At 39.8% G+C, this 22,288-nt stretch overlaps 1 protein-coding gene across 12 annotated transcripts in view; it reads left to right on the plus strand.

The window, feature by feature from the left end:
* PTPN13 (protein tyrosine phosphatase non-receptor type 13) overlaps positions 1-22,288 on the plus strand; it is a 186,926-nt gene that overhangs the window by 36,422 nt on the left and 128,216 nt on the right. For all 12 annotated transcript variants that reach the window (XR_012158461.1, XM_073340606.1, XM_073340600.1 and 9 more), the window contains exons 2-3: positions 5,250-5,369; positions 22,050-22,219. Coding sequence is in view for 11 of the 12 variants with exons in the window: in XM_073340606.1 (XP_073196707.1) it covers positions 5,255-5,369; positions 22,050-22,219 (285 nt within the window). In the remaining variant the exon portion in view is untranslated. The remainder of the gene's footprint in view (positions 1-5,249; positions 5,370-22,049; positions 22,220-22,288) is intronic.

A 22,288-nucleotide genomic window follows, 5' to 3' on the forward strand; every position in this document is an offset into this window, starting at 1 on the left:
ATAAATGTACCTTGCACAGTTACATAGAAGCGTATTATGTGAAGAGCTGTCCAGTTTTATAATCTAACCTCAATTACCGAGGAGCTAAATTCTCTGGGATCTTCTTTGTGGTACTGTATTGCGCAAGCTGTCAGCACATACCTCCTTATGGTATGGCATAAGTAGTCAACATTTTGATAACACCTGCCTTCAGTCTTTGCAGGCAGAAGATATCCCTTCTTTTTCCACCTATTTTATCCCATTTTATTGTAAATTCAGATCTCAGCATTTGAGACAAAATTCCCTGTTCAGGTCAAATTCAGACTGGAAGCAGGTGCAGGTCTGGCTTTCATCCATTTATGCAAGTCTAAATCTGCCCCTGAATCTCTAAGTACCTAGTCATAACAGGGTGAAGTAAGATAACACTGAAGCATCTTCCCCTTCTTCTCAGATTTTCAAACTTTAATCCTCATCTACAAATTTCCTTGACTTTCTTTTAATGGATTTCTTTCAGTCCTTAATTTTTGTGACTTTACACTTGTAAATTATTTATAATATGCTGATTTGACCTAGTAACTTCAAAGCCTGGTTCCTGAAAACACTTCAGATGAATAAATACATCTAATGAAAATTGAATGTTAAACATAGTTAATCACTTAGAGAGAAATCTAAATTATTTCAGTGACCTAGTGCAACCATGAGTTTGTTCTTTCAAATAGCAGTACAGTCTAGGACTACTGTGTAGGACGTCGGCAGCAGTGTCTGTGCCAGGCATTCTTCTTCTGTCATAAGTGACAATTACATATATTTGAATATAGCATCTTTTTTATTCTAAAGGATTCCAAAGTGTAAACAATTTATAGCTATAGGTACATATAAAAATTTCACCCACTGTTTAAATACCTATGCCACTTCTTCGAATAGTGCCCCAACGGGTGGTCCACTTCAGGTGTGCATGCACCTCTTGAACCCTTGAGATTTTCGGTTAGCAGTGTCTGTTTGGCCCACACATGCGCCCTACACCTCCTTGTGCCAGACACCAAGGCTATATAAGGGTGCTCAGGCTAACCGCCTTCAGTTCCTTCTCAGCTGCTTCAGCCTGAGACAGAGCCTTAGCCTGTCTGCCTTGAGCATGCCTCGGCTTTTATCACTCTCTTAGAATACTTAGTGTAGTTAGTTTTAGTGTTATTATAGATAGTTAGTAGAGTTAAGTAGGGAGATGATAATTTTCTCCTCTCTTTCATTATGCGGGATTTGTTTCTCCTGGCAGGCCATGCCTGATTCTCTCCAGGTTTTAAACACTGCCTCTCCTGCTGAGAGGTCATACCAGTGAGCGACGGCTGCTCTAAGTGCGTTCACTGCTTGGGGGAGTCTCACATCTCCCAGAAGTACAACTTCTGTTTAGCCATCAAGTCCAGGGTGAGGAAGAACAGGGAGATTAAGCGCTGGCTGTTTATTATGGAGCGCTCCCTGGTACCAGCGTCTGAGCCAAGTCAGGAGACTCCCCTTATACATCTGTCTCCAGATAGATCCAGCACGCTTTCTATCTCAGCGCAACTTTCCCTTAACACCAGAGAGACATGGGAAGTGTCAGGGAAAGTTTCCAAAAAAGAGGAGCATGGACTATCACCCTATATCACCTTAAGGGGCCAGCTCTGAAAAGTATCAGGTGTCTGACAAGATCCACAGTCTCCGAAGCCTCGATTTCTCGGCTTGGTGTCGTTGAGTTGGACTCCTCCTCCAATATCAGCAGGACTGTGAAGTCCCACAGCTCCAAGGAAAAAGGACACAGCTCCGATGAGACCTTGGTTCTGTGTTCAAGCAAGGAGGGCAGGAATACACATCAGGTCGGGCACCTTCATGTTTGGCCCAGATGTTGGTACCTGCGCATTCAGAACCAAGCACACAATGGCACCAGACACCATTGGTATCAACTTCAGTACACACCAATGGTACCATCGGTGTCAGTGACCGTGGCCTTGGATATCGTGCTGGTACTAATCCCTTACTCGGTACCTCAAGAATTAAGGATATACAAGGGATCTCTGGATAACAGATGAGCCAGAGTCCCCTCTTCTCATGGGTACCGAGTGTGTCTCGATACAGAGACACTTATCTCTGGATTACTGCCCTCCTGTACTGCAGGACTCTCCACCGTTTTCTGTGGGGTCCATCCCCCCCATTGGACGAGATAAAGGAAAATGAGGGAGACTTTCAGTCAGTCTCCTCTATGTATGTTCAGGGTTCTCTGACATACCTCTCTGAGAACCCTTTGCCTGACAGTTACAGGAAGATTGCGCTTACTACCAAGGGTGGTGGAACTAACCCTGTGTGCCACTGACTTCCATATGGGCTCCCCTATGGCCGCATTGGGACCCCAGGGACTGGTATCTTCTCACAGGAAGGCCAGAGTTGTTCAGCCCTACCCTCCTTCCCTCACCCCACTCTCCGCCCCCCATAGGAAGAGACGTTTGAGGAATAGGAGGCTAGGGCAGATAAGGCAGCCACCCTTCAAACACCTACCACTATCCACCCTCCTTCCCCTCTGCTTCAGACTGTTCCTCAAGGGACGTTTGGGTGGAGAAGGAACTGAGGGTGTTCGTCTACATACCCATATATAGTTTTGGTGTCAGGAACGAGGAGGCATAGCATGCGTGCGCAGGCTGAACAGACGCAGCTAACTGAAAATCTCTGATTGAGGACTCGCTTGCACACATGCAATGGAGCACATATCTTGAAGATTCACAGTTACTGCACTGGCTGAGTAATCTCTTCTTCTGGATAGGCCTGAACAGCTCTTTAACAGTGTTCAATAACATGATACCTCAGTTTAGGTCAGGAAATGAAGGATACCAAATGCATGGGGAAATGAGAGATGGAATGTAGCTATTCAAAAAGGCATTTGGCCAGGCCATAGGATTAACATCCTGATGTTGCAAAACCTGCCCAGGATACTATGGTGATGGGACCAGATCATCTCTACTATGACAGGGTCGGGCCAGATGGCTATAGGAGAGTAATAGAAGGCAGATATATTAGCCCCAGGCTAAGTAGGTCCCTTTTCCCTGGGTAAGGTAAAAGGGAAGGTTCCAGAACAATCAGGAATCTTCTGGAGACAATTAACACAGGCTGATTAGAACACCTGCAGCCAATCAAGAAGCTGCTAGAATCAATTAAGGCAGGCTAATCAGGGCACCTGGGTTTTAAAAAGGAGCTCACTTCAGTTTGTGTTGTGCGTGTGAGGAGCTGGGAGATGAGAGTGAGAACGTGGACTGTTGGAGGACTGAGGTGTACAAGCATTATCAGACACCAGGAGGAAGAGCCTATGGTGAGGATAAAGAAGATGTTGGGAGGAGGCCATGGGGAAGTAGCCCAGGGAGTCCTAGCTGTCACCCAGCTGTTCCAGGAGGCACTCTAGACAGCTGCATTCCACAGGGCCCTGGGCTGGAACCCGGAGTAGAGGGTGGGCCTGGGTTCCCCCCAAATCCTCCCAACTCCTGGTCAGACACAGGAGTCGTCGACCTGGACTGTGGGTTCAGAAAAACGGCCAAGCTGAGGGCTGCCGTGAAGCTCCAAGGCGAGCAAATCCGCCAATAAGCGCAAGACCCACCAAGGTAGAGCAGGAACTTTGTCACACTACATAGTTAGCGATCTGACCACGAATGGTCAGGACTTTTGGTTTTCATCTTATGTGGAAAAAGGTACCTCTGGTGGTGCAATACCCTCTAAAATGATATTGGATGATTGGTTCCGTGTTGTCTCAGAGTGATATGTGCCACCTATTGAATAGCCATAGCTCCTTCCTGCAGCTGCGTATGTTTGGCTAAGCTTAAAGCTGCATAACTAATAAAATCACCACATGAGCTACATAAGAATACATATAAGCAAGAAAATATAGACCATTTCTTTTCTCCTACAAAATGTAAGGGCATATGAGCTAGCAATGATAACCTGAACCCGAAACTTTTTAAAAAAAAGTTTTTTGTTTTGTTTTTTGGGATTGTTGGTTGGTTGCTTTAAAAAAAAACAAATCTGCTGCACTTCAGAAATAATCTGCTTTATAGGCACATATGTCACATTCCTAGAAGAACAAGGTACTGATCCCATGAAGTTAGAATTAGGAATTAAATGGCTCTCTGTTAGCAGGACGTGATGGAAGTTGTGGAGTCTGGGGTTCTTGTGGGCAACAGAGGCCAGAATCGAAGTCTTTCCAAATGGAAAATGAAGCAATTATGATCTCTAATTTGCTATATAAGAGACCTGCGTGCCCCAAGATGTTCCTGCAACAGAGGAAAGAAACAGAGACACTTTCCATCTGATTCTGCAGCAGAATTATCATATGTTTCATTAAAATGACACAGTTGCTTAAGATGAAAACATTTGGCATCCATGCTCAGCTGCAGAAAATTAGCAAGTAAATGTCAGATGCTTTTCAGCTCATAGGAATGAATGGAGCTTAGACTAATAAAAAGAATACATTTGGGATACATTCAATTATTGTCAGAATCATATAGTATGTTGATTGATTAAACAACTGTGCACCACATTATGGTGATATTCTTTTGTTACTGTGAAAGCACTGTCAATTTTTTTGCAAAGTCTTTAATTCTCCTAACTATGAAGCAACAAAGTTGTGTTATTTTCAGGGATACAATCTATACATCAACACTTTTCCCCATGCTTACTAAGCAGACACTGAATACAACAGACATAAATTCAGAACTGATCTTTCTCTAAGCAGCATACACTGTGTTGTGATTCGGGTAGGAAAAATTTGAAAACTGTGATGTTGGGAGTGGAGGGGATTGTTCTTGATAAATTGCTGGTATTACTTATTCCAGTCAGAAAGTGTTAATGGGATTACTAATGTAAATCAACTGAAGATATTAATCGTTCTGATCAGTAGTTTAAACAAAGAAAACTCCTGCCCATAGTAGATGTTCAGATAGTTTAATGCTAGAATGTTGCAGTTAATTGTTGGATAGTACGTGAAGCTAATGTGTTTTTTTTTTCCAAAACTGTTCCTTTTTTTTCTCTGCTTCATTGTAATCATGATGTTTTAATTAAAAATTTCACTCATGATTAAAATTCTGTAGGGGGATGCCCCCCTCACTCCCCACCTATATTTTATTAACAGTAGCATGGTAGAGAGTTTGTGATTTAGGCTTTAAAAATATACATTTCCACTTAAATGCTACGCATAAGGAAAAAACGACCGTGCGTGCGTGCGCGCACATGCCTTCTTAAACCAGTTATGTCTTCTTTCCCAGGTAATATGCATGTGTCGCTGGCTGAAGCCCTGGAGGTTCGGGGAGGGCCACTGCAGGAAGAAGAAATATGGGCTGTATTGAATCAAAGTGCGGAAAGCCTTCAAGAGTTATTCAGAAAAGGTAATCTCTTATGCCTTTAAAATGCTAGCACATATGCTACTGGAGAAATGTTGAGAGCAAGTTCAATATCTTTGCTTTAATGGAGTAAAAGCTTGAAGAAATGACAATGTGTCAGGCGCCAATCTGGAGCGTCTGAAATGCTGTATATGAGGAGTTCTTTAGGCATTAAACCGCCCTGGGCAAACCTAAGGGTATTCTCTCTTCCTTCTCCCTGCAGCCATCCTCCTTTCCCCTTTGCAAATTTTTTACAATGTAAATTAGGCTCAAAGGTCAGACTTTTGTAGCAGCCTTAAGCTGGTCTCTGAAAGAGTACTTGTACCAATGTGGAGAAGTTGTATTTACATGTGCTAATTTTTGTACATAAATGTGCACATACAGCTATATGTGTAATTTTACTCTGAGAAATTGGACCCTACTTTGAAAATTACTTATTTCTGCAACTGTCACAAATCTGCCCATGGTAGGTCACCCTCTTTTAGACAACATTGGGAGTGCACACATGTGAGTCCAATTACTCCACCCCAACCCCAGTGGATACTGCCGGGCATCTTTTTAGCAGGCTGGTGCTCACCTTCTGGCAGGGCCTCTTGACAGTCTCTTCTGTGTCTCTGGTGATGCCACCAAACAGCCTGTAGTCAGCAAAAAGAGTTACATAAAACAAAAGTAAAGAGAAACCTGTAGGCAGCTCCTTCCAGGATATGGGCATCTCTTACTTCAGAGCAGTGATACTCACACTGAGGCTTGGGAGCCACAAGTGGCTCTTTAATGTGTCTCCTACAGCTCTTTGCAGCACATGGTATTAAAACACTGTGTGATTTATTCATTAACCAATCTAAGTTATTAACCAATCAGGATGCCTTTACTATGTTATTAAACAATTGTAGAATACTTGGTCAGTCATTTTCCTGTGAGAATTACATATAAATTCACACTATTGTGGCTCTTTTGGGAAATGTTGATCGCTAATTTGTCCCCTGAACCATTGAGTTGTGAGTATCACTGCTTTAGAGGGATTGTTGATGTCCTGGGAGTATCAGTGTGCACTTCAGAGTTCACTAGGCTCCAGTGCAAAGCTGCAGTTCTTTTTCCGCTTCAACTCAGGGTGTCTGCACCTTCCTTCTGGGAGCATAGGGGCTCTGTAAGCTGCCAGTCCTCTCTCCAGGACTGGAGAAGCTCAACAGCCTATTCCCTTCCCAAGGTTTTCACCCATCTGAGTAGAGTTCCTTCTTTTTAACTCTTCCTCCAGTCCTGGCATGATTTGTAGGTGCAGTGGGGCCCAGTCCAAAACAGCTCCGTAACCCCTTCTGTTCTAGGGAAGGGTTTATTTGCACAGTCACAGCTACTAAATAAAGGCCCACTAAAATTTTTTTTTTCAAGCATATAATTACAAACTGACACTTCATATTTTTTAACAGAAGTGTAAAATAAAACGTAGGAATTGCCATATAGTATCAGACTCATGTTTTGTCTAGGCTGCTGTCTCCAACAGTGGCCAGTTCAGGTTGCTTAGGTCATCTCACATTAGGCAGATGTGGGATTTTCCTGATCTCTGATACTTAAAGATTGGTTTAAGCCCTGAAGCATGAGGTTTAATTTTCCTTCCAAAATTATTGTCAGTTAGGGTAACTAGGAATATTATTTATATCCATGTTAATGTCCAATCCTTTTTAATCTTGCTAAATTCTTGGCCTCAATGACTTTCTGTGGTAATGAGTTCCACAGTTTAATTATGCGTTGTGTCAAACATATTTCCATTTATCTATTTGAATCTGCCATCTTTTAATTTAAATGAATGTGCCCTTGTTCTTGTGTTACAAGGCAGAGAGGGCAGAAGTTCCTGTTCTACCTTCTTTCAGCCATTCATTATTTTATATACTTTTATAATGCTTTCTTCTTAGGCATACTAGTGAATGCTGTTTTCAGAAAGTGATTTGGACAAAAACAAACTGTGGGCCTAGTCTTATGAGTAGTCCTGCTGGTTTCAATGGGGCTATTCATGTGAGTAAAGTTTTGTAGGATAAGGCCTTGTTGTAGCATTTTTTGGAAGGTTCAGATAAATCCGAAAGTTAAGAGTTCAAAATGTGGGTCATCTATACTGGACAATAATTTTGTTTTAAAGGGTTACAAAGAAGCTTATGAAAAAACTCCTTCGGTTCACAAATGGGACAGCTTTTCAAATATATTTAAAGAACTGGAATAAATCTTTCAACCCCCTTAAGGCTTTTAATCTTGCAGTAACAAAAGCCTTGTTAGCCAGTTCTTTTAAAGTATGTAATGGGCAATAATCAGCACGAATTACTATGTAGTGACAGTAGGATTATTTTAGAACAAGCATGATTTTCATTGAAGAGTTCTATTAATTCCTTCCACACAATTTTCAGAGGTAAAAATGGCCTGTGGAAAATATTATTTTAATTGAGTTCATCTGCATAATTGAGAGAAGATTTTCTGTTTGTTGTCCTAAAGTGGGGTTTTCCTTTCTAACTTCTTACATTTTTTAAAGACCACCACCACCAACAACCCAGCCTTATAATAAAAAGGACAGTCAAAGCCAATTAATCAATGCTTAGTTTATTTGTATGTCTGTACTTGAAAGATTTAATTAGGAATGTAGCCTGTGATACTCAGACCTCAGTGGTTCAGGAGCCAAATTAGTGATCAACATTACCCAAAAGAGCCACAGTAGTTTGAATTCATTGTTTCATTTACTATAGTACCCAACCTTTTGGGATTTCCATTAGTTCCCTCCAAGGTTCTCTGGCACACAAGCAATACCTCATAATCAACAGTGTCAAAGGCAGCCAATTATCGGCAGACGTTGAACAATCACTATTGTAACATGGCTAATTTCAGAAATTATTTTTTTCCATGTAATGGAAGAAGATTGGCCAAAACAAACTACTACTATGCATTTGATAACTTCGTTACTTCCAAAAGTTTTGACTGTTTTGAATGTAGCCTTCTGCATTTTTTATGTTTGAGCCCAGAACCTTACCCCACTCAAGTGTTTAATTAAAAACAAAGCTGAAATTACTTCTTATATTGTTTACCATAGATGGATTAATTACAGTATGTATAATTCGTTAGCCTATATACATGCATGCACATTATTATGCCTACTCTTTATTTACAATTCTAGCAGATGACAGAATAATTAAATCTTAGAACTGTAGCGCTGGAAGCGACCTCAAGAGTTCAGCGAGTTCATTTACCCATCTCCCCACACTGGGGCAGGATTAAGTACACCTAGACCCTCCCTGTTCTTAAAACCTTCAATGATGGGGCTCCACAGCCTGCCTAGATAACCTGTTCCAGTGCTTAACTATCTTTGTAGTTAGAAAGCTTTTCCTAACACCTAACCTATATCCCTTGCTACAAATTAAGCCTATTACTTCTTGTCCTATTCTCACTGGATATGGGGAACAATTCATCACCATCCCCTTTATAACAACCTTGTACGTTATTTGAAGACTATTACTATATCTTTAAATATTGTGTCTTCTTTTATGTAGACTAAATGTGCCCAATTCTTTCAACCTTTCCTCATAAGTCGTGTTTTCTAAACCTCTTGTTGCTCTCCTATGGGCTGTCTCCAATTTTCTGCATAAAGGCACTTCATAAATTGTTTCCATAGCTAATCATTAATGGAAAAAATGGTTTGGCGTGTCCTATTTGGAAAGACAAATTTTAAAAAAATCGGCTCTGGACACCGAATTGGCTGCATGTTGTATGATAAGTTAAGTGGAGGAGAAGATCAGGCAGTCTGGTATTGCTAGTTAGAGTAGTGATACTATTTAGATTAATCTGTAGATAGATTTGAAAAAGCTGATCCTAGACCTCCTCCTACTTAATTACTTGCAACAACAATTTTGTTGTTTAGAGGGTGTCTCAGCTGTTTCAGACATGCTGGGTCTTGCACCCTGTACGCCATGAGGTCAGAAGTAACCAGTCTTTCAGGTGCAATATCTTTGGTGTATATCTGTAGAAATGAAAAGGGCATGTCATGTTTTTTGTTGCCAAGAAAAAATAAACCAGGAATCACCTGCTTCAGCTAGATAACTTGTGAATAATCACCCAAAGTTAAAGGTAGAAAGGACCTAATACGTCACCTGGTCCAATCCCATATCAAGATATATGTGGTGGGGAACAGAAAAACATGTGGACCAGGTGAAAAAAAACAGGGAGCTGAGGTGAAACAGACAACCAATAGGACCAGGCAAAGTTGAATGAGTTAAAAATAATACCAGAGTGGAATGGGGAGAGACCAGGCCAGCTTGCGAATTGTGGCTGTATGGAAGAAAGAGTATGTGCATGCATTGCAATACAGTATTATAAAACATTGGTGGTAGGGAAGTAGTAATTATGTTTTTCTGGGACCTGAAACTCCTAGCTGAAGTCCTAGTCATAGTATTAAAACTACTAGTGGACCCCTAATAAAAAAAAAATCTCTTTCCCTGTCTCTCCACTACTCTGAGAAGGGCGTTAACTGTAACAGGTCACAGTGTACGCTCCCCCCTTGTGCTATTGTAACTATGTTGCTGGTGTGTTGGGGGTACGGAGACAGGGATCTCCCTGCCCCTCTTCTTTCCCACCTGCCTGAACAAGGAGAGGATGTAATAGTTCTGCAGAGCCTGTTTCTGTCTGTGCACAGGGAATGGTGGTATGGTGCACCATCCACTCCCTTCTGCTGGCTCGCAGGATGGGGCATAATCTGGCCCTATCTAAAGACTTGTTGGGCACCTGCCTGACCTCCCACAACCTGGCCTTGGCATACCCTTAAAAAACTGTCACATCCATAGAACAGGGCATTGAGAAAGATGCGTATTGAGAAACTGTTACATGGAGAGGCTTTTCTCTATTTTTACTATTAATGGTCACACACAAAAAGATGGGGACAGGTAAAACAAAATGAAGTTGTAGCTGATAAAATGTATAGTCATAAAGGGGACACTTTATGGAGGGATTGAAGAGTGAGTGTGTGTGTGAGTGACTGAGTGTGTGTGTGTGTTACTTCTCTGAAGTGAGAATTCAAGAGTACCAGTCATCAACATCTTAAAAGTGACAATTTTTATGGTGCTGCTCAAAGTTATTGTGTGACTTCAGGGATTTTTATTTTAGCTGCATGTGCTTAAAGGGTTATTTCAAAATTACTGCCTTACATTTATATTGCATACTGTTTACCTGAATAATCTCCCTGGTTTTATTGCCTTTTCAACCAGTTCTGTCTCTCTTTTTTTAAACTGGACCACACTGTTTATCTGTCTTTTGGCAATGCTTAATAAACTCTGCTCTCACAAGTGTTTTGTTACCAAGCTGCATAATTCTGGACTTAGCTCACAAGGCTGGCAACTACAGCTCAGTAAAGACTAGTGGACACATAATTGATCAGAAGCCATACCAAAAATTCCAGTGGTTTTGAAAGGAGGATTTGGAGATGGTTTTTGTAAAGATTATTCCTGTATTTTGGTTAGAAGGAAGGGACCTCTCAGAGGATGTTTCCCTTATTGCTGCTGTTAAGAGTTCTTCTGGAGGAGCAAAACAAGAAGAACTTCAGAGCAGGCACGAAGAAGCTTAATAATTAGTGAAAAATTCTTTCGCCCTCTCCCTGACCTCTGGAGAAGCTCCTCTGCCTCTAGGAAAAGGTCATTCGCTTTCTTTGTACCTGGCTTAATGGCTGTGTTGTTTTAAATTAATTTTGTTGATATTCTACCTTAGAAGCTCCCAGTCAGTTACCTTCCCTGTGTTTCTGGGAAGAAATGTCCAGCCTGAAATAAAAAGGAAAAGGAAGAAAAGAAAAAGGTCAGACGACATATTTTTATTCCTATGTCTAAATTGGTTGAACTATGTTAATTTGTAGATTGAAGTGGAGCCTGTCAACGCTTTAGGAGCAAGTCCTGGTCCAAGGGTATAACCTGGGCAGCAAGGGTGTGTGCTGAAGAAGTCTTTAGGGGTTGGCAGGACAAGGAATCCGCTTGGTGGTCCGTACTGTGGCCTAAGGGCTGCTATAACCCCCAGGTCCATGTATCCTCCCATATACAGTGAGTGAGTGTGCAGTGGGGAGAAGAGCTGGTAAAGTCAGGATCCACTTGCCCCACACACTCCATAACTCCCTCTTTGTGCTTGGGGCACGAGTTGCACCTATGGATCACAGCTCCATGGCCATATTCCCGGTCACATCCCCCTACATGGGATCTTGAGCATCCTGTCTGCAGTCTCTGTTTTGCTGAGCAGAACAGTATTGGTTCTGCTGGAGTGAATGTCCTGCAGAGCAGGCAGCAGGATTTACCCACTCATAATAAGCGTTGCATCTGTATTGCTCCTGAATTCCCCTTTTATTTCAAGTAGTGAGTATAGGGAATATATCATTATTCCATTAATATAAATGTGGTGTTCAGAATGATTTTTGCCTTAATTCAAAGTATCGTTATTTGGAATATCGGAGCTTAGATTCCCAACTAGTAGTCTTTATACAGTAATCGCTGAATACTACATATGTTCAAATGACAAACTTGAAACCTTTATTTTTGTAATGTAGCGTATATATGTGAACCCTCAGCTGGGCGTGTGCGTGCGTGTGTGTGTGTCTTCACACTCCATACTCTGTCTTCATGCCTTAGTAGATAGTTAAAAAGAGAATGTTTATTTGTCTTTTCCCCAAGGAGAGATCCCCACCATGTTAAACAAACCATAAATACACAGAAGAAAGTTCTGAGATATTTTGTCAAGTGTTTGAATAAAAAGGCTTCCTCTAAATAAGAAGAGACTACAAATTCCTCCATTATACCTAGTACCAGCACAGCTACAAAAACTGCTTCTGCTTCTCCGTGGTCTCCCAGCGATGGCACATCATGCACATTTATTTACATGTTATCAGGAACTGGTAGTGGAATAATATTTTAAGTGAGAAATACCCATGGAAGGCATATTTCCTAATTCATGTAAGTCTATTTTTTTTTGTATACGTGCACAAAATACTTCTGATGAAGGAGTCTGCCATACTTTACATGTTAAATCCAGGTGCCAAAGGTTTGTAAATATATTTAATGATCCTGGGATGAGCATTTTTTGCTGTACGTTGTCAACCAAATTTTTCAATCTTTAAAACTTTTTCTTTGCATTATAACAATCAAGAATAGTTTGTTTATGCACAATTAGTAGGCATCTAGTTCACAAGGCAGACTGTTTAGTTTGCGCCATCTGGAGAAAAGTGATTTTACAAGCATGTCTTCTAATTCAGAAATATGAGCAGAGTGTCTGTGCAAGCTTTTCTTCAAAAGGATTTTTAATATATAGGTTCAGTTCCATGACAGGCAGTAATTACTTCGAAGAAGGCCTTGAGGTTTATTGAGTAAATGATCTGGGTTTTGTAAAGTCTGTAAATGCATATTTAAGGGATAGCTTTTACAATACCAAGTCACAATCTGTTTCTAAAGCAGTCATACAAAATTGCTGTATCACCTTCCATGGTTTTTTTAAAAGAAAAGTTTTAGTGCTGCTGTTTAACACACGTTATTTGTGCTATCTACAGTTTTAATTGAAGCTTGAAAAATCCACTCACCCAGGGCACTTACATAGCTTTCATGAGTGAGTCCTATTCGCTTCTGCAGAATTTAAGACTTGATTTAAAACAAAAATTCCAGTTCTTCTGGTTGTGAAAATGGTCTTCCAGATATAAATGGAGTGTAAACTGATGCGGTGGTGGCTCTCAAAATCTTCAGAGAGTATCCAAGCCTTTACTGGTGCTCCTTGCTTTGCAAAACAGCAGCGGAGTGAAGTTAGAGACTCCAGTTTTGCTCCTGGTATCCGGAACCCTTGGGAATCATGGTCCATTGGATAGAATACTAGCCTGAGAGTCAAGAGACCTGGGTTTTATTCCAAGTATGGTCACTGACCTGCTCTGTTAAATTAAGTGATTCATCCCACATTTCTGTACATTAATTTCCTGGCTATAGAATGGGAATAGTGATGTTGTTTAAAAGGTGTTGAGATCTGTGGATGAAAAGCAAACTATTAAAAGCGAATTGTTTCTTTCTTATAATTCTCATAGTGGATTTAGGGCAGGACTCAGATGAATGGCACACGCAGTCCCCTAATGGCATGACTCCTGCCACAGAGAGGGGACCCTGAGTTAAGAAGTAATTCAAAGAGGAAGTCAGGGATGTTTGTCCTGCCTTTCTCAGCATGAAACTGTTAGTGTAACAGGAACACCAGCAGCAGGAATTGAGCTGCCTATGTGTTTTCTTCCACCAGTAAACAAGTGGTATTTCATTTAATTATTTTGTCCCTGCTATTGTTTGCCTGGGGATATTTCCTCTTTGTTCTAGCTCACCAATAAGCAGACAGTGAGGCCAGGTAAAATCAGGGGAAGAAAGATGGCCAGTGACGACAGTGAGTAGGGTGACATGCAGCAAGACTGGGGGCGGGAGGAGGGAATACACTTCTGTCTTTCTCCCAGAGATACTTCCTGAGACAGGGGTCCTTCTCATGTTGGAGGAGCCATTGCTTTGGGGGTTGTCTGGGGGTGTACCGAGAAATGCTGTTGCATCATTTTATTAGTTCATGAAACTGCCAAGAACTGGATCAATTTCAAGCTGCTCCTGGGCTGGTTGGGAAACCTAAGAGAGGCAGCAGAGGAAGGCCCTGGATTTATTCGCAGTGAAAGAGAACTTAGAAAACACAACCTGGAAGTTGGAAGAGGAGTAGATCAGTATCCCACGCTTGGAGCACCCAGAAGGTTCTGCAATGCAAGAATGACAAAGTATGTGCACCTTCCAGAGCCAGCTGGTTTGGAGGGTTGGGTGAGGACTTCAAATTTGATCAGGCATCTTTTACCCTGAGTAGGGTCAAGAAACAATACTCTGGCAAGAACTCAAGCACCATTCACTTCTTACCAGCTGAGAAAGAAGACATGGGCACTTGGCTTTTCACATGAATATTTCCCCTGTACAGTTGCACCCCTCATCTTAGTTGGGTCCCCTGGCTCTTAGGAGTCTGCTATAATTTTTCAAGGTCTATGTAGATGGCTGGGTTTGGACAGAGAGTTGTGGGGAGAAACTGATGCGATAAGTTAGAAAAGAGGTAGGGTATTGAGAAAGTGAGAGATGTTGGGTGTCCAGACAGAAAACGTATGAGAAGAGGTAGAGAACAGGTTATAAGGGAATAGAAGGAGAGTGAAAGAAAAGAGGAAATGGCTGCTGAAGGTATGATATACACCAAGATCTATTAAAGGAAAGAAAAGAAACACAAAGTGAAGAGAAGACAGGAAGAAAAAGAAGACAAAGCAAAAGCAAGAGAGAGATGTCTACACCGGATCTGGAAGTGTTACTTACAGTTTGAATGAGACACATTCACGCTAGCTCTGATTGTCCTAGCGTGCTAAAAATAGAAGCGTAGCTGTGCTGACGTGAGCAGCAGGAGGGGCTAGCTGCCCTGAATTCGTACTTACTGGTTCAGATGGAGATATGATCTGTCTAGCCTGGTCTTCCACTTGCGCCACCATGGCTACACTTCTGTTTTTAGCACATTAGCTCAATTGGAGCTAGCATGGGTATCATTAGCTAAGCTGGAAATTATACCTGCAGCTCCAGTGCAGACATACCCCTACTAACTACCTTTTTAAAATGTATTAAACAGATGACCGACTGTCCATATTACAATGAAATATAGGAAACAGTAAACAGTGTGACTGTTTATTCCGTAAAATTGAGGAGTATGGCCCTGTGTGTGGTAGGAAGGATTTTTTTTGTCCTGGGGTAATAAACTGAGTCTTCGGGGTAGTAGGTGTCCAATAAATATTTCTGACCCTAGTAAAAATAGGACTCCAGGCCTAATTCATTGCTTTTATTGGAGTTAACTAGGAAGATGGATTTTGATCCTGTATTTTCAGCTCATAGGGTGTGTTTGTGTTAAAATCCTTGTGGTACAGAAAAGTAATTTAAAGATGGAGTCTAGTCATAACTCTAAGTTTCCTTTCATGTTTGAGTCAGACCCTTAACATTGCTTTAAAATATTTGTTTTTTGTGGTTTTAATATGAATAAGAAAACCTTTTCTTCCAAATCCAGTAATTAGCTGCAGTGTGTGTTTTGGAAGAGTGACAGCAATAAACTTTGATTTCTAAAGTTGCCTTAGTTTTATTATATAGCATACCATACCTTTTTTCGTATTTCAAGATAATGAAGACAGTTCTTCCATCTCTGTGTTTGTTGATTTAGGTCCTGAGCCTCCAGCCATTGCAGTAAATTAGAGTTTTCTGGTTGGCTTAAGAAGGGAGCATGATAAGACTCTTAATACAGTAAAAATTAAACTAAGAAAAGATCTGACCAAATAGATTTTTTAAGATTTACTTTTCAGTTGATTGGAGTGCCTTTTGGTTATTTTGGTCAAATGTGGTGTCTCCTCAACTTGTTGCTGGTGGGTTTGTTTTTTTTTTTATTTTGGTTTTGGTTTATATTTTGGTTTTTGGTAGCTCTCCTGTTTTATCTTCCAAAGTTTATTACTGCAATTCTGCATAATGAGAAAGCTTTCTGAATACTGGAATGGGAATGTTGGTTTTAAATAGGCTATGTGAATAGAAGGCATATATAAAAGTAAAACGTTTCTTACTATGAATTTGTAGAGTCCTGATCTTGGTTGAGTCCTGTAGGTGCTACTCTAATGAAAATAATAAATCAATTGATTACTCATTGGTGCTAGACAGAAAGTTTCCCAATGTGAAGTGTGTTTACAAGCAGGAATCACAAATATAGAAAGATATCTTATGTGAGGAGGGAATTGACTTCAGTGGAAGTCCATTGTAGTCAAAGGCTACAGAAATGGGCCCAATACACGAAGTCGGTAGGTTTGGAATTCTCTTCCCACCCCTATATACATCACTATTTATGCAGCTTAATAAATGGAAATTCAGGTGATAATTTGTTTTACAGCTTGATAAATGCATGTTTTACAGCCTTTCAAACACTTAAATACACATTAGAGATACTTTTCAGACTATGTTACAGAAGAGTGGCCTTAATTTCATTTGACACAAATTAAGGTGACATCAGTGTGTTTAATCCATTTTCTTTTAAACTTTTGCACAAGTTATTCAGATATTTCTCATACAAATCTTGGCTTTTCTTTAGTCTTGCTTACCCCAATTTACAGTTGATGGATTAGTCAGTTCCATTACACTAATGGCAGGCAAAAACAATGAAGTTACAGCATTTCAGACCCTTGAGTAGAATTTCTTTACCCCAAGATTGGGAAAGCACAAAACAACAGCAACAGGCATAACTACATAGCACTTCAAGACTGATCTCTTTCTCCCTATATTGTTCAGTCCCTCCCACCTACAGGGAACCACATTTCCTTAGGACTTTCAGTGCCTCTTAAACATGAAAGAAGGCCAATAAGTTTCTCATATCTCAAGCCAAGAAGCATCAACTGATTACTAATGTTGAGAACCACAATTTTTGCTCTCCTGCTATATGCTCTGCAATGAAAGTAGTTCACCCAGACTTATTGGAGCGTTTACACTGAGACGTTCTATAATAAGTCTTATACCAAGCACGGGGGATAAATGTTGTCGTCTCTCCACAAAGTCAACAAATTAAAGTCTGAAGTGAATAGAAAAGGTAATTTTTTGAAAAAAGCTCTTGTTTCTTTGTCCTCCTCTACTGCTTTCCAGACAAAGCAAAGACGAGTTTCCTTCAGTACTAAAATAGGTGTTGCCTTGAGGTGAAAACATTCTCAACACAAAAAGCGAAACGGGGGAAGACCTCAATGCTGAGTGACTGACTAATTGGCACTCTAGTGGCAAGACGGTCTCAATTGGCAGTAAGGTTAGTCTGACTCATTGCTTTTCAAAACTGTAGTAGTTGCTAACTTGCACTGTAACAATGATAAACAAAAGAAACAGTATTTTTCAATTCACTCCATACAAGTACTGTAGTGTGGTCTCTTTATTGTGGAAGTGCAACTTACAAATATAATTTTTTTGGTTACATAACTGAACTCAAAAACAACAATATAAAGGGCCTACAAGTCTACTCAGTCCTACTTCTTGTTCAGCCATGCTAAGAGATACAAGTTTGTTTATATTTACAGGAAATAATGCTTCCCGCTTCTTATTTACAATATCACCAGAAAGTGAGAACAGGCATTCGCATGGCACTTTTGTAGCTGGCATTGCTAGGTATTTACGTGCCAGATGCACTAAAGATTCATATGCCCCTTCATGCTTCGGCCACCATTCCAGAGGACATGCTTCTGTGGTGATGATGCTCGCTAAAATAATAATGTGTTAATTAAATTAGCGACTGAAGTCCTTGGGGAGAATTGTATGTCTCCTGCTCTGTTTTACCCACATTCTGTCATAAATTTCATGTTATAGCAGTCTCGGATGATGACCCAGCACATGTTGTTCGTTTTATGAACACTTTCACTGCAGATTTGACAAAATGCAAAGAGGGTACCAATGTGAGATACATAAAGATAGCTACAGCACTTGACCCAAGATTTAAGGATCTGAGTGCCTTCGAAAACCTGAGAGGGTCAAGGTGTGGAGCATGTTTCCAAACATCTTAAAAGACCAACACTCCCATGTGGAAACTACAGAACCTGAACCACCAAAAAAGAAAATCAATCTTCTGCTGGTGGCATCTTACTCAGATAATGAAAATGAACATGCGTCAGTCTGCACTGCTTTGTATCATTATCAAGCAGAACCGGTCATCAGCATGGACGCATGTCCTCTGGAATGGTGATTGAAGCATGAAGGGACATATGAATCTTTAGCGCATCCGGCAAGTAAATATCTTGCGATGCCGGTTTCAACAGTGCCATGCGAATGCCAGTTCTCACTTTCAGGTGACACTGTAAACAAGAAGCGGGCAGCGTTTTCTCCTGCAAATGTAAAGAAACTTGTTTGTGTGAGCAATTGGCTGAACAAGAAGTTGGACTGAGTGGACTCGTAGGCTCTAAAGTTTTACACTGATCTGTTTTTGTACATAATTCTACGTTTGTAAGTTCAACTTTCATGATAGAGATTGCCCTACAATATTTCTATTAGGTGAATTGAAAATACTATTTCTTTTGGTTTTTACAGTGCAAATATTTATAATCAAAAATAAATATAAAGTGAGCACTGTACACTTTGTATTCTGTGTTGTAATTGAAAATAATATATTTGGAAATTTAGAAAACATCCCAAAATATTTAAATAAATGGTATTCTGTTGTTATTTAAAATTGCGATTAATCGCGATTAATTTTTTTAGTTGGTTGACAGCCCTAAAAAATACTTGTATCAACTAATATTGTTTTTATGATTCATAAAATGCCAATACCATTTCAATGGGAAGCTGCTGCAGTGCTGTTTGTGGGTTAAAATCTGCTTCCCTCACGTAACCAAAGACGGTATTCTCCATTTACTCCCTGAAGAAAGTGTGTTCAGGTCTCTCTTATAATGTGAAAGTGGGAGAATAGAGGAAACCAGCTCTACAGTGTGAACCCTGAAGTTTTTTTTCCTTCTCCCATTTTCCCCTTGAGGCTTGAATATAAGGTTCAAGAAAGAGTTTTTTTAAATTAAGATGCCACTCTCTATTAATCCTTTATAATTCTCCCCTTTGAGTTCACTCTCATCATCATTGGTATCTTTTAGTGTAATGCTGAATTACTTAAATAAAAATGTAGAGCAGCTGTGCATAGGAATTAGTTACAGGTAGATATGTCATTATGCCTCTTAAAGAATCAAGCCGTAGAATAGAATTCCAGTCCTAGTGGCTGTAACTGTGAATCAAAATCTGTGTCTCAGGGTTTGTCTGCACAGCAAAAGCTGTGCCTGGATTAGCCTACCCAAGCTAGTTTGAACCCAGCTAATGTGGGTAACAGTAGCATTGAAGACAGTAAAGCCTGGCTTCAGCACAGGTAGTACAATCCCAGCACAGACACACTGAATAAGCTCACTGACCTGCTCTGAAGCCTGTACTATAGCGGTTTTGCTGCTATTGTTAGCTTAAATCCAGCTGGCCTGCGTAACTCAGGTTGTAGCTTGTACTATGCACAGCTTTTGCTGTGTAGATATACCCTGAGTGTTGAAAGTGTAATGTTCTCAGTGTCATGACAAATGCTGAAACACATTCAGTCTTAATTAGGCAACAGGGAGTAGATACTTGAAGGTGAAAGGTGCAGTTGTATGTTTGCTTGTTTATAGTATAGTTTTGAGTCTCTAAACATTAATCATCATTATTTTAAGTAAAGTCCATAAAATCCTTCCTGTTCATGAATATTTGTTGTGTTCCTGTTGCCATAAGTGTTCTTAATTTATGAAGTGAAACTTTCCATTTCCAAGCCAATAGGGACAATAAGCTCTTATTCGAACCCCAAAAAATTACCAAAGGTTAATCCCCACAATACACATTAAATGGTCTTTAATAGCTATTCTGCTACATACAGATAGGAGTGGACAATTTCTCTGATATCTATAAATTGGGAGTTCTGTCCATTGATCTAGAAAATTAAACTTACGTTTCTGAGGCACGTTTTTCTTTTGTTAAATGTCTGACGTTAGAACCAGATGCATAATCTCAGAGTGCTGGAAGGATTGAAGCCTGGGAATTTGAAGGATTTGTTTGGTAGGTCTGTTTATTTCTGATATCTATTCCATACATAGTTACTCAGTAAATCTCCTGGGATGTTGGAATTACAGTAAATTACAGGAGTATGGGACAGCCTAGGAAACAGAATTGTAGGAGGAAATGGAACTATTGCCGCTCTCCCTAGAATGACAATAATATTTTTTCTGTTATTACGACACTACATTAAATCTTTGTTACATCACAATTTGTATGTACTTGAGTTGTGGTGTTCTGATGTTCATACAGCAGTCATTAAAATCTTTTAGACCCATGAGAACGGTTGCTTTTTCTTTGCCCACGGTTATTTTCAAGATGTGTTTTATGGATTGAAAGCCTCTTTGCAGGTTCGTGGCCAGAGTTTACATCAGATTTTATCCAGAGAGCTTTAAATATCCAGGTGCCAGAATTGCAAGTTCCTGGTGTAGGAGGTTTTCTCTCTTAAAATGTCAACAGTAGGCTTCATAATCTCAGTGTTTGTGTTTCTTTCTGACAATATTATTCACACAGATTGAATGGAGGCTCTTTGGTTGAGTGCAGATTCCTTCTTTGCACATTCCACTGCTACCCCAATTAACTTCAGTCTTACTATAGGAATTAGTCTTGATAGTGAGCATCCAATAGGAAGCAATCAAGTAACTTCAGTGGGCAGCTCCATTTTAAAAACAAAAAGACATCCTGAAGGGGGAAATCTTTAATCATTTGGAGGGTTCTGTGTTACTTCGAGGGTATGAGTAATAATACAAAAATGAGAGCCAATTGATAGAGGTTACTGTAGTGATTATTTAAAGAAAAAACATTGATAGCCATTGTGGTCGTCAAGCAAAATGGGAGGAAAAGAGAGCAGGCATCTAGTCCCTAGTAACCTAAAATATAGGTTAATGTTAACTTACATTTTTGAATGAATTAATAATATCAAACAGTTCACCCTGAAAAGGTTTTAATAAGGTTTGTGTATATTCACTATATTTAAAATTGAACTATACATTGAAGTATGATAACCTTGTAACATTAGCCGGTTCTTAGAGAAGGCTCATCGGCTCAACTGCTATAAGTTAATGTTAACAAATTAAATCTTGACATATAGCATGTGAAACTTCATGGCCCTTGTGCACTGGATAGTTAAGGTTAATTTCTTTTGGCTATTGTATTCTGATGTATACGTAAGATGTGTTGCGTGAGATTGTGCTATTTATATTTTTTTAATGTGTTTTAGTTTAATCTACTTTCTTATTCTGCTCTAGTCTCTGCTATATCCTTATTCTCCTACCTCTGATCAGAAAAACAATCCCCTGGGATGCTTGCTGTTTTATGACAAACAATAAATAAATCAGAACATATTGGCATGATCAAATGTTTGTCATCAGTCTGGATCATTAAAACAAAGGCCATGAAAAGTAGTGTAGGAGTCAGGAGTTCTAATCCTGGCTATAACAATAATACTGTCTCTGACCTTTAGGATAAAGTCATTCTCATTTAACCTCAGTGCCTTAGATTCCCCCATCTGGAAAGTGGGAATAATGCTTACCTTCTCAGATGTTGAATGTTAATATAAATAACAAATATTAAAAATAATATTGATTACATTTAAGTAAAGTAGAGCGAAATTACGGAAAACAAGTGGATGGGAAAGGGCTTAATAATTCACTCTTCTTGTCTTGAGCATTGTATTTAAATAGCATTAGCAATCAGATGTAACAATTTTATTTCAGTCTATTTCTTTGTCTTCTCAATCTTATTTAAAAATATAAAACAGTAAGGATGGTGCATGTTTCTGGTAGATCTTTTGTTTAAGAATTCCAGATAAATAACATCAGTGTTTTCAAAGTAAAATACTGAAACTGCCCGAAAGGTCTTTGCTGCTTATCTCCCATGAACTTTTTGTGATGAAAGCTATTTTAACGATTGTGGTCATAGAAATTACAAATGAAGAAGACTAATTAGATCATCCACTCCATTTCACAACTTTCTCTTTGTCAGATGAACACTTACATGATTTTTGTGGAGTCCTGTTATTTAGTAGCAGCTGCCTTTCAATTGTGTTTTTTATTTGTATTTTCAAATATAGCTGATCCTACTGACCTGAGCTTCATCATTTCTCCATGGTCTTTGCTGTTGCTTCCATCTGGGAGTGTGTCATTTACAGATGAAAATGTTTCCAACCAGGACCTGAGAGCATTCACGGCACCAGAGGTTCTGCAGAACCAGTCACTGTCATCCCTTTCAGATGTTGAAAAGGTACGTTACCTTCACTCCCATAAAATGTTAGTCTCTATGAAACTGTATTATAACTGGTTTCAGAGTAGC

Source organism: Lepidochelys kempii, chromosome 4 (genome assembly GCF_965140265.1).
Source record: "Lepidochelys kempii isolate rLepKem1 chromosome 4, rLepKem1.hap2, whole genome shotgun sequence".
NCBI classification, from domain to species: Eukaryota; Metazoa; Chordata; order Testudines; family Cheloniidae; genus Lepidochelys; species Lepidochelys kempii.